The 12,813-nt window shown below is 46.5% G+C and overlaps 1 protein-coding gene across 1 annotated transcript; it reads left to right on the top strand.

The window, feature by feature from the left end:
- Positions 1-507: 507 nt before the first annotated feature.
- On the top strand, positions 508-7,870 carry TBR1 (T-box brain transcription factor 1). The gene is made up of 6 exons (XM_077830112.1): positions 508-1,199; positions 1,610-1,764; positions 2,082-2,203; positions 2,679-2,837; positions 3,926-3,987; positions 7,027-7,870. Exons 1-6 carry the CDS (start codon positions 508-510, stop codon positions 7,868-7,870), a joined length of 2,034 nt encoding a protein of 677 aa, XP_077686238.1.
- Positions 7,871-12,813: the final 4,943 nt, after the last annotated feature.

Here is a 12,813-nt window from a genome sequence, read left to right on the forward strand (position 1 = left end):
ATCTCTTTCCTTCTTCACAAAAAGGGGAAAAATTAGGAAATCGCAGATCTTTGATTTTTTTTTCTTTCTATGCGTAGTCACAAAGCTCGAAAGGTCACACGGTAATGAGCACTCATAGCAAACACAGTATTCCCCCTCCCCCCTTGTATCCCACAATAAAATCATCTCCTTCAATTTGCCATGATCGTCGCGACCAGGAGCCAGGTGATTATCCTAATTAATGTCTATCTAATTAAATTACTGTCAGCGGTTAACCAATGGCAGGAGCCGTTTCATCCGCTCCACAAGCAAGCAAGATCAAAAGTGAGTCTTTCCTTATTGCTGCATAGTGTCAATTGGCCAATCTCTTCTCCCAGGGAAAAAAAAAAAAAAGTAAATCAAACGTTGGGGAAGCATTTGGTGGGAGAAGTGCTTTCTGCCTCGGGAGGGTCCCAGGATGTCTAGTTGATGTTAAGAGGAGCCCTTTAGAACCCGAGACTGAAGGGTGAGTATATCGGTGCTTGAGCTATGCAGCTGGAGCATTGTCTTTCTCCCTCTGTCATGCTCTCCAAGAAATTTCTCAATGTGAGCAGCAGTTACCCACATGCAGGCGGATCTGAGCTTGCCTTGCATGATCATCCCATTATCTCGACCGCTGACAACCTGGAGAGAAGTTCACCTCTGAAAAAAATTACCAGGGGGATGACGAATCAGTCAGATACAGACAATTTTCCTGACTCCAAGGACACACCAGGGGACGTCCAGAGAAATAAACTCTCTCCCGTCTTGGACGGGGTCTCGGAGCTTCGTCACAGTTTCGATGGATCTGCTGCAGATCGCTATCTGCTCTCTCAGTCAAGCCAACCCCAGTCCGCTGCCGCTGCTCCTAGTGCCATGTTCCCTTACCCCAGCCAGCATGGACCCGCGCACCCAGCCTTTTCCATCGCCAGTCCAAGCCGCTACATGGCTCACCATCCTGTGATCACCAATGGAGCTTACAACAGCCTCCTGTCCAACTCTTCTCCCCAAGGTTACCCAACGGCGGGCTACCCTTATCCCCAGCAGTACGGCCATTCCTACCAAGGGGCGCCTTTCTACCAGTTCTCCTCCACCCAGCCGGGGCTGGTGCCCGGCAAAGCTCAGGTCTACCTGTGCAACAGGCCACTCTGGCTGAAATTTCACCGGCACCAGACAGAGATGATCATCACCAAACAAGGGAGGTAAGCGGCACTTGCAGCTGCTGCACGGAGCGACTGGACATTAGGTGGTGGGGTTGGGACTCCAAACTCTTCCTTACGGAGGCTTTTGAGGGGGGCGATCTGCGCTTAGTGTTCGGGGTGACTGACAATGCAACCCGCAAAGTCGGGCGTGAAAATGGGGAGCTGGACGGGTAGGTCACAGGGGGCGCCTGGGTGGCAGCTGCTAGGGTGGCTCGTGATATGCTAGTACAAGGTGCCTAGAGATAGGGTGCAGGTCCCTACCTGGCCAGCAGTCCCTCCGGAGAGGGCCCCCAGTGCGGCTCCCTCCTCCTTTTGAACTCATCCCCTCTTCATACAGCCCTTTAAGGTCCCCCCGTTGTTATTTATCACAAAACTGGTTGGTTTTGTGTGTGTGTGTTTTCTTTTAACAGGCGCATGTTTCCTTTTCTAAGTTTTAATATTTCTGGTCTCGATCCCACGGCTCATTACAATATTTTTGTGGATGTAATTCTGGCCGATCCCAACCATTGGAGATTTCAAGGAGGCAAATGGGTTCCTTGCGGCAAGGCGGACACCAATGTACAAGGCAAGTTCTTCCAATTAACACTTTTCCCGACACATATTTAGGTGAGAGTAGTTAATTAAAGCCTTTGTGGACTGGCTCAGGCGGCTTCTTAAACGAGAATGGGCCAATGATGCTTTTAAAAAAAAATAAAAAGAGGGAGGGGGAGTGAAGGGTGTTCAGAAAATGCTATTTTAATCCTCCCCGGTTAAAACGAAGGAAGCATCGCCGGTAACGCGCTGCTAAGTTTAATGCGATTCACAGGACCCCTGTGTGTGCTGCTACAGTTGCAAGAAAGGGTGTGTGTGTAAGAATCGTGGTGTGTTTATTTGTTTCTTTAGGAAACCGAGTGTACATGCACCCCGATTCCCCCAACACAGGAGCCCACTGGATGCGTCAGGAAATTTCTTTTGGGAAATTAAAACTTACAAACAATAAAGGAGCATCGAACAACAACGGGCAGGTCAGTGAACCTCACACACGCTCTTATTTGTTGCTTCCAATAAAATCCTGAAAATTCAGATCAGATCCCTGTTTTCTTAAATAAATCATACTGCTAGGGTAAAACGTGTTAATTTCTATTCCTAACAAGTTGGAATTGTACAGGACTTCTGAGAAAGGGGGAAAAAATAATCCTGCACAACCCAGCAACAAAACCCAGACCCTGATCAGAGTTGGGTTATGTATTGGGGGGGGGGGGAGAGCATTCTGAAGTGGAGTGAATCTGTAGCTATCCTGCTAAAAGGGAGCGATGACTAGGTGGTGTCTTAGGGGTGCATTTCTCCTTCTCTGTTGAGTATAATCCTCTCTTGACAGCTCGGCCACGGCTTTTTATTCAAGCGCTTTAATACCAGCAAATATCCGTCTTTTTCTCCCTCTCCTCGCTCCAATTTAGCATTTCTGCCCCTTTGTCCCCCTCCCTTTTCTCTGCCTGACAGATGGTGGTCTTGCAGTCCTTACACAAGTACCAGCCCCGTCTGCATGTGGTGGAAGTGAACGAAGACGGGACGGAGGATACTAACCAGCCGGGCAGAGTGCAGACGTTCACTTTCCCGGAGACTCAGTTCATAGCCGTCACCGCCTATCAGAACACCGATGTAAAGAGCTTGGCGCTGTATTTCCCGCGCGGCCATCCTCACCCTCAACCGGCCAGCAGCGCTTTAGAGCTTCCGAGGCCGGCTCGTGGGGCTCCGTGTAGGTGCCCGGGGAGAGAGAAGCGGATACACGCCGTGCAGAGTGCTGGCGCGCGCGTGTGTCTGCGGCCAAGGGGTGATTGAATCCAGCCGGCACCGTTGTATTCCCCCGCCCGGCAGGATCCGGGCGGGCTGGACCTCGATGTATATATTTGACGTTCCAATTCTGTACCTTTTGCTAAAACCGTCACGAATTGTGAGCCCCAAATCCGCAACACGAGCAAATGTGTGGATCAGATTTCTGTTTCTTTGCATTTGCCCTGGTTAGTCTCACGAGCACACACAAGTCTGGCGTGGGGTCTACAGAGTGAATATTTCATAGGGGAGCAATAACCATCAGTTTCAACAGTGAACATCTTCTTAGGAGGCCAAGCGGAAACCCGATTGGCATTTATTATATTAAAACTAGAGTATAATATTGGTCAATAGCTGTTATGTTCCCATTGAAAAACACACATTTAATCTGAGGTGATTTTTAAGCAAGTCTGCAAAGAGCCACTGATGCTGCTGACTGTGTTGGGGGTGATGGTACATTTTAATCAGAATAAAATCCTGTTAATGTAGAGACAGATATTTTTTGCTCTCACTTTTAAATGGCATGCATTAAAATAAAAGTCGGTGTATTCCGTTTTCGATTGCTAAACCAAGCATAGATGCAATAATCTCTTAAAATGTTATATAAAAACACTTGAAATATTCATTTCTTATCCTAAATTTTAACTTTAATTGTGAATAATTACTTTTCAGAATAGACTGTCAAAATTATTTCACATTTTTATCAGTAATTGCAAGACGCAACAATTTTCCTCTAATTAAAACCTTTATAAATACGCTAAGCTTAGTTTTTATATTTTGAATAGCGGCAATTTGAGCAACTAATGAAAAAAAGATCGAACAGCTGTGCTTTAACAATGCGTCTCCTGTCTGTTGTCATGCTTTCATTATGTATAGGTACGAGAAAATACTCATTGATCCTCTATTTTCCTTCCCAGATTACACAGTTGAAAATAGATCACAACCCTTTTGCAAAAGGCTTTCGAGACAATTATGACACGTAAGTAAATGGTATTTTTATTATCCATTTTATCGGATGCTCCCACATAGGCCGGTAGAGACTCTATTTGGTTTAGTATTTGGGGTTGTATTAAAAATCTCTTTAATTAATTAAACATTGAAATATTCAGTATTGAACTTTAAAAAAAGAAAAGAAAAAAAAGTTCTCCCAGAGAAGAGAAAGCAAATGCAGGCTCCTAAACTCGGGACTGGGTTTCGAGTGACTGAATAGAAATGAAATTCAATTGTCTCCTTTATTTTTCATGGAAAACTCTTGGTTTCCGCATTAATTTGTACGCCTGGGTTAGTAAGAGGCAAATCTTCTGTGCCGAAGAGATAGCTGGAAGAGGCTGGCTAGCACATTCAATACAACCTTGTGCAGTTTGGGGACAGATGCTCTTCTCACCCCCTCTGCCTGCATCTGAGGCTGCGTGTGACTTTGGCAGTTGTGATGTTCTTTCTGGCATATGACTTTGTACCCATTTTCAAGTTCCAGTTTATTCAAGCTGTGTATGTAGGCTATGAAATAAGGACCTCTTGAATGGGAGTTTAAACTACTGAATATAAATGACTCTTTAAATCATCCTGGACACTATACAGAGAGTTTTAAAGAAAATTTCTTCTGTTTCTCACTCTGGTTTTCATTTTGGCGTTTTTGCCGTTCCTATATATCTAATCTCTATATAATAGGAAATGTCTTCGTGGAAGGCAAATATACGTAGGGTTCATTATGCTTTTATCCAAGATCATTGGCCATACATACTGGTCTAATCTTTGACCGATGGTATGTTTGTGATACGGATTCAAACTTGACTTTAGAGGTTTGCCCCATGCTCCTTTTCCCGCATTCAATGGAACAGCCCAACATCTTAATGAGACAATGTACACTGGTCAATGGCCCCTGTAAGGAAGGTTTGGAATAGGTAGAAAGAGCACCCAAGCTAAGGTGCTATTTCTGAGTACTTCTGATTCCTTTTATCCCCAACACAGTGGAGATAGAGCACAAACAAAAATGAGACTAATGACATCTCACGCCCATCTCCTATTGCTGTGCCTGTAAAGCAATAAAATCAACAAACTGCTCTAGCATTGGAGTCTAGAAGGGGGAATCATCTAGAAAATGAGTGAGAAGTGTCCCTAACCCAGTGCTACTCGGAGACCTGGTGGGAGGTGGGGAACTCAAACATAATGGGAAAGCGCACGGGTTTTTGCTCACCTAATTTTGCCTGAGCTCCTATTCAGTTGGAACAGAGTGGGCTGCTGACCACCTGCCAGGATTGGGCTCTGTGTTTAAGGGGAATATTTTTATTTTTTCCTTCTGAGTAAGAGAAACATATATTTGTTTTAAGGAAATGGGAACAGCCCCCCAGATAAAGCCTTTTCCGGATCCCATTGAAGCGTAGGAGATTTGCCACGAAGTAAGCCCCACATTGACTAAAACACTTAAGTATGTGCTTAATTTTAAGCAGTTGCGTAAATATATCCCTATTCAGCAAATCAGTTAAACCCCATTGAAATAATGGGATTAAGCACACACTTAAAGCTAGGCACGTGCTTAAATGCTTTTCTAAATCAGGGCCTAAAACTGGGATCAAGCTCCTAGAGTGATCACTCTGCTTAAATTTAAAGTAGCTGGCTGTTAAATATTACACACATTTATTCTTATTTGAAAAATATAATTGTAGCTGGTTCACTCCCCTTCCCAAAAATGCAATGGAATGTGCAGCAAGTGATCAGAGGGAAAATACGGGGGTTCTTGTGATTTTGGTAAAAGCCGCAAAGGAGAAGTTAAGGAGTATTTGAGCATACAAAATAGGTCATTGGTGCAGTGCAGAGACGACATGGTCTGTGTAACTTAAATAGGACTTTTCTATATATAGGGTAGACTAACGATGAAAAACCTTCTGGACTTCTCCAACCACAACATGTCTCTGCTTTCTTTTCTTTTAAATTATAAACTTCACACGTATGTCTCTTTAAAAAGAGCTTAAATGCTGTCTAGCACATCGCATTTGTTTAAGGGCCAACTGTGTTCTGGATAAGTAATTTCAGGAGGCGTGGAGGGTTAATTAAAGCACAGTTTTAGCCTGAATGAAACGCACACACTAACTATTCATCCATTAAGGGTTTTATAAACACAAATTGCAGCCCAAGATTGAAAGCTTATATATAGGTTATCTTGGAAAAAATTGGGCTCATCTGCTTTTAAAATTCCTTCAGTAGGTGTCTGAAGATTAGCTGAAATTAAATTCAATAACATCTTGATAGTTGGTTTGTGACTCTGAACAGTAAGTGTCAAACCGCAGAGATAATTTTTCAGTCTGCCATTCACGCTGTTTGCTACAAATGGACCAGGTTACCTGTTGCGCGTATTGTGGGCTTGGTCAATTTTCCACAATGCAGAATTTCCCAAGGTACCATGAAGGATAGTAGGATGTTAGCTGACTTGTGGATTTTAAATAAATAAAACCAAGAAACTTCAGCCTTTAAATTACGACCCTACTAAATATATACAGAGCAAACTCTTTTTCAGTTTGTGCTCGCCTATTTTTTTTTTTTTTTAAAAAACATTTAAAACGTTAGATCCACTTTGCGGGTGGTGTGTGTAAAATAATCTGATTTTTTAAAAACGTTTCTGGCCTCCGATAGCCTCCCCAGTATTCAATGTAAAGATGAACCAGAACTGTAGGGATATCTGCCTGGTTTGTTTCAGGTTGTCATGTCAATCTGGTCAACTGGTTTCTTTAAATCACTGAATGGCCCCGCTTCTGCACCTGTGCTAAACTCTTGTGGTTCTGCGTAATGCATTTTCGGGGTATTTCTGGTCTCTCCGCTCCGGGCACAGCAGCTCCTTACTGAGCAGTTCTGAAACGGGGCTCTCTTGCCAGGGAGTATGCACTGGGTGAAATCCTGGCCCCACTGAAGTCAATGACAAAACTCCCGTTGGCTCCAGCGGACCCAGGGATCCATGCAGGGTGCCTGCCTGCCTGCACCCTGCTCTGGCTCAGGACACCCAGAACTCTGCCCTTCTCTTTGGCAGGATCTACACGGGCTGCGACATGGACCGGCTCACGCCTTCCCCCAATGACTCTCCCCGCTCGCAGATCGTGCCTGGGGCACGCTACGCCATGGCGGGCTCCTTCCTGCAGGACCAGTTCGTGAGTAACTACGCCAAGTCCCGCTTCCACCCCGGCGCCGGCGCTGGCCCGGGACCAGGCAGTGACCGCAGCGTGCCCCACACCAACGGGCTGCTCTCTCCACAGCAAGCCGAGGACCCCGGGGCCCCGTCTCCGCAGCGCTGGTTTGTCACCCCGGCCAACAACCGCTTAGATTTCGCGGCCTCCGCTTACGACACGGCCACTGACTTTGCGGGCAATGCCGCCACCCTGCTGTCCTATGCAGCGGCCGGGGTCAAGGCGCTGCCCCTGCAGGCTGCTGGTTGCACGGGGCGGCCGCTGGGCTACTACACTGACCCTTCGGGATGGGGGGCGCGCAGCCCCCCGCAGTACTGCGGCAAATCCAGCTCCATGCTCTCCTGCTGGCCCAACAGCGCAGCCGCTGCCCGGATGGCCACCAGCAACCCTTACCTAGGGGAGGAGGCGGACAGCCTGGTCACCGAAAGATCCCCCTTGCCGGGCGCTGAGGACTCCAAGCCCAAAGACTTGTCTGACTCCAGCTGGATCGAGACCCCCTCGTCCATTAAATCCATCGATTCCACCGATTCTGGGATTTACGAGCAGGCCAAGAGGAGGCGGATCTCGCCCTCTGACACCCCGGTGTCAGAGAGCTCCTCTCCCCTCAAGAGCGAAGTGCTGACCCAAAGGGACTGTGAAAAGAACTGCGCCAAGGACATCGGCTACTATGGCTTCTACTCCCACAGCTAGACTCTGCCCCGTCCCTTTGCTTCGCTTTGTAGTCGGGCTCACGCCGCCACGATCTCCAGTGAATACAACAATCCTTTTGCACAACAACTTCTCCGCAGTTAGCGCACTGATCCCAACTTTAGCTGTATCTTTTTATTCCCCCCGTGAAAGAGTTTTAGCTGTAATCCTCGCTCCCTGATTCCCTTTCTGAAGTGTAAAGAAACCCTCCAACCCCTTTAGGAGATCTTGACATTCTTTGGCACCCGGTGCTGGCGCTGATATGGGAAAGCAGCAATTCCTGCCGTTGAATCTCCCTCTAATTCTCCTAACCCCATCGATGAGCAGGATGTTTGACTCTTAAAACCTTACAGCGCTTCCTTCCTTTCCCATGGATGGATAGTTTGGGGATGTTAGTAAGTTTAGTAGAACAAAGCCTGTGAAACGCCTGTACATAGTGTTTAATTTATTGTAACGAATGACTATACCTTTTTGTTCCCATTGTGGAGTCCCAAAACTAGATCATGTTTAACTTTCTCGATTTCTCCTCTCCCAACCCCCAAAGTTCACTCTCTGTTCTAAATGCCTCTGGAAACACAAAATGTCCAATAGAAATAGCACTGAATAATGGGTTTCACACTTCCTTGCGATCCCTCGCATGGCATAAATTACTCTGTGCCCTAAACTGACACAGCTGAGGAGTATCTGTGCTTGCCCCTCAAAAGAATAGCGATCGATCCGGTTGGAAAGTCGATTAAGTAGCGGGACGTCTTCAAACAGCGAAGTAACCGCATCTGTAATTTTTTTTTCTTGAAGAGGAGTAGCTCGACAGCAACGTTATTTTTGCCCTATTTGTTCCTCCCACCCTTCCAAGTGCCAAATCCATTACTGGCCTGTGCAGGTGCCAAATATGCTGACAAACAGTTTCCAAATTTCACTGCAGTTTCTCCCCCTTTATTTATATTTCTGTAAATCGTTGTAATGAATAACCTACAAACGATATAGACGACTGAATTGTTGGTAATCATAGTGTAGTCCAGTGAAGATGAGTTGTGAGTTGTATATTTTACTGCATTTAGTTTTGGAATTGACTTTCATAAAGTAGATAACTGAATCTAACTTTCTGGGGGATACAATAAGTATTGCGAGTAAGAGTGATCTCTCCTCTACGTCTCTTACTACTTTGAAAAAGGAGCATTCATAACCCCCCAAGCTCTCCCCCGTGGAAGTAGAATAGTAAGTCTTTGAATTCTGAGTAGCAAATCTATACAATTAAAGCATTTTTATATAAAAAAAATCAAGTGAAATATGCATCAGGCAAAATAGTCAGCCAAGATTCCAGCCGACGGGGAAATTTTTCCTAATAGAAATTCAGGGTCATAAACGTGTGTATATTTTTGGCTCCTCTGTAAATCTAATGTTGTGATTTTTATATTTGTTCTGTTATGTGTGTGGAACTGAATGATTTATACAAGTGCAAGCTCCATTGAGATGTTTTGTTTTTTGCCCGTTTGTATTGTCTGTGTATAACAAGTAAAATAAACCTGGCAAAACGTTAACGTGGTGTTTGAAAGCAGTTTACGTTTTACAAAGATGCAGTTGAAATTATCTAACTGGCCTAGGGGGAAGAAATCCAATGGATACTAATGGCAGCTCACTTTTCATGGGTTTCGAGTGATAGATTAAAAACATGCGGTCATTCCATTGTTTTCCTGTCCTATAGTGTTGTGTAGTTCCAGGTTTGCATTTCTGCTTTCCCAGGGGGACAGAGAGGAAGTGGGAGAGGAATGCTTTCTTCTTACCTGTCGCCTGACCAATGTATTGAGGTTTGCACTAGGAAAAGGGAGAGAGGGTTGAAGTCTCCTCAGAGTTGGGAGGTTTATACCTAAACAATTCTCTACACGTAAAAAGCATTTTGCGAAACGCAGCCTTGTCTTACGTTTGTGTGCGGAGTAGGGGCTGAGCGCTTACAGGACAGAAGCTGTGGCTATAGCAATGGTTTGAAATAGTGTCCCCTGAGGTGAGGTTATTTGAAATGCGAGCCCAGGCTGTGCCACTCGCTTTAAAGGCTGAGTTCGTTAGCATTGGCTTGAGCTTTGGAACAGGACGCCAGACGCATTTCTGAGCCTGCATTGTGTGCTGGGTTAGGCTTCCATCCCCTCTCTTTGCCCATTTTCTGGTGGCGATGGGAGTTGGGGACTAAGTAGCTTCGTATCCTCTGGTGTTTTTTGTGCGGCGTGTGGGCTGTGTGAGCTCCACGCCGGGGTGGTTCCCTCCGTGGAGATCGGAGGGGCTGCACCCTGAAGAGCAAACGTAAACATGTCCCCCCTTTCATCACAGCGAGAACGAGCATCTTTGTAGCCCAGGGACGGTGCCGAAAAGCTTTTCCTGCTTGCTCCAGGTAGCTGCATCTCATTGCTCAGTGATGCTGGTGTGCAAAACCAATGCACGTCGGATGAAAAGGTGCTTTCTTTAGCCACCTTTATAAGCGCTACGTCTCTGTCCCAGTGGCTTAAATGTTGTGGAAGGGTGAAAATAAAAGTTTGAGGAAATGCAGAGAGAAATCGAAAATAATATATAGAGACCCAGACACAGCATCACCCGGAGGCTGTTGACTGTACCACTAGTCACCACTAGGCGGCTCTGTGCTGAGCCTTATTTTGTCTACCACAAATGACAGTATTTTTTCCTGTTTTTATATTAAGAAAAAGGGACTTTAAACAACACTAATGGTTCCAAATGGCAGGTTATTGTACCCCTGGCGTGTACTCTGTGCTCCAAATGCCATCTCTCGGTGAGCTCCCTGTGTACTGCATGGGGTTCTCGGTGTCATAAACTCCAGCTGCAGACCGGTGCCAGTCGGAGGCAGCTGTCCGATTGCACAGAAACACGACCTGGTTGCCACACAACTTCTTGGGGATGGCTGTCCATGCACGGGGTCTGCTGGCCTCTCTGGTCAGTGGCAGCGGGGAACGAGCCCCGAGTACAGCGGTCACTGTCCGGAGGAGATAAAACGTGCACGGCAGAGTCCGACCCCAGGGCCAGGTGCTGCTTGTTAGACTCCAGGCGTGTCTTGGAAGCCCTGCCGGGGGCGGTGTTAGCAGGGGCCGTTCCACGAGGGAGGTCGCTTTCTCTGCCGCACGGACGGAGTCAGCGCGAGGGAACTCCGCGCCCATTTGCCTCTAGTCAGCCAGCGAACTTCCACCGCCCTTCCCCAGGAAGGTTTTCAAAAGCTGCGGGTCAGACGTGTGGCGCCGCATGGCCAATGAGTGTGGAAGCGCGGGAGGGCTGGAGAGGGGTAGGCAGCGGCTGCGTATCTACACGTCCCAGCCCCGCTGCACCGGGGAGGCAATCTAGGCAACGTGAGTAGAGCAGGTAGAAAAACTTGGACTTTAATTACTGCCAGCAAAGGGCTCTCAATTCTCAAGGTCAGCCGGCTCTGATGTGTGGTTTTAATGGGACCTCCTTTTCCTAGCGCTGGTGGCGTAGCTGGGAAGAGAATAGAAGCGGGAAACTGGGATGACTCGCGCTACTGGCTGGCTTTTGCTGTTGAAGTGTTGCCATCCCACAGACAGACCTGAGGCAACGGAGTGGTTTAATTTCTTTTAATCTCTCACTGACTTTGGCTGTGAGGTGAATGTTCAGGCATGCATTAGTTCCCTATACCCCGTTTTCAGTCTCCACTTGAATATCCAGTCCAGCGGCTCTGCTAACTGAAACCTGAAATCCAGCCATTGATCTTCACGTGGGAAGAGTTCAGAGTCTGGAGAGCTTTATAAAAAGCAGATCTATTAAAGCCAGAGCTGGGGGAGAACAGCCTATGCTTTTCTAAAGATTAACCCAGCCTCTTGGATTCAAGGCAAGTGCGGCACAAACTTGTGAGAAGCAGAATTGTAACCCAGTGGCTGAACTCTAGCATAGGTGTTCAATAGGATTGTTTTGATAGATTCTGCCTTAAACCTCCAATCTCAGCCTTATTTCAAAGCGTGAGGATGCGTTTAAAAATTTTAAAAAAAATTGTGCCTAAAAGCAGCAATCTGGAGAACTTTCCGGAGGAGCAGACAGCCCTCATACACAAGTCCCCCACCCGACCCCAAGGCGCTCTCCCTCTAATGCTAAATGCCGAGGGGCACGAGTCTCCCCCGTGCCGTCTGCGTCCGAACGGGCAGGGTTGCTAAAGCAGGTGCGCGCAGCCGGGCATGCTTGGAAGCGCCTGAGTCGCGTGCACACACGTTTGCTCACGAAATCAGGTGTTTCTTATGCTCGTCGTCAGCAGGGTGCCTACCGGGGCACTTGCATGCACTAATGCCAGATTTCCGGTCATGACCCAGACCTTCCTTTGAAAATCTGCCCAGAATTTACAATGGGGTAACCACCAAAACATTTCGCAGGAATGTGGTTTCTGCCCCGCCTCACCCCAAGTGGCTATGTTACTATAGGGAATGGTGGCATTTCATGTCCTCCCCTCTCCCTCCCCACCCCACGTAGAGACACAGCAACAACACGGCTATATTTTTAACGGTACTGTCGGAAATAATTCCAGGTATTGCCCATCAGCCAAACCAGTTATTACATTTGTTTAATTTTTCACTTAATTGTCCCACTGCCGCACTAAACAAAAACGAATTAAAAACATAACCGGATTTTATTACGCAATAAGAATGTTGAAGTTCACACTCGGAGGTAAAACCCCTGATTTCCTTTTTGCTTAACCAGAAATATAAAATGGATCTTCTGTCTAAAAAAATATAGACAGTAATTTTGTACACAGCACCAGCTCGCTTCTCGGAATGATTTGAGGGACATTAACATGTTCGGATTATCTAGTGGGTTACTGAGTAAGTGAATAACGTCTGGGGATTGATCTACATTTTGGATTAGAGAGTTTGCATAAACAGGCTTTACTGTACATAACTGGTTAATATTGTAATTCCACAATTATTTCTACAGGAGACTTGAGATCAAAA

Source organism: Eretmochelys imbricata, chromosome 11, assembly GCF_965152235.1.
Source record: "Eretmochelys imbricata isolate rEreImb1 chromosome 11, rEreImb1.hap1, whole genome shotgun sequence".
Lineage (NCBI taxonomy): Eukaryota > Metazoa > Chordata > Testudines > Cheloniidae > Eretmochelys > Eretmochelys imbricata.

What these genes read in the sequence shown, in the direction of transcription:
- TBR1 (XM_077830112.1), top strand. Translation starts at nt 508, where the DNA reads ATGCAGCTGGAGCATTGTCTTTCTCCCTCTGTCATGCTCTCCAAGAAA. An exon ending in ATCATCACCAAACAAGGGAG is followed by an intron (nt 1,200 to 1,609) that starts GTAAGCGGCACT and finishes TTCTTTTAACAG; the next exon opens with GCGCATGTTTCCTTTTCTAA. An exon ending in CCGCCTATCAGAACACCGAT is followed by an intron (nt 2,838 to 3,925) that starts GTAAAGAGCTTG and finishes TTTCCTTCCCAG; the next exon opens with ATTACACAGTTGAAAATAGA.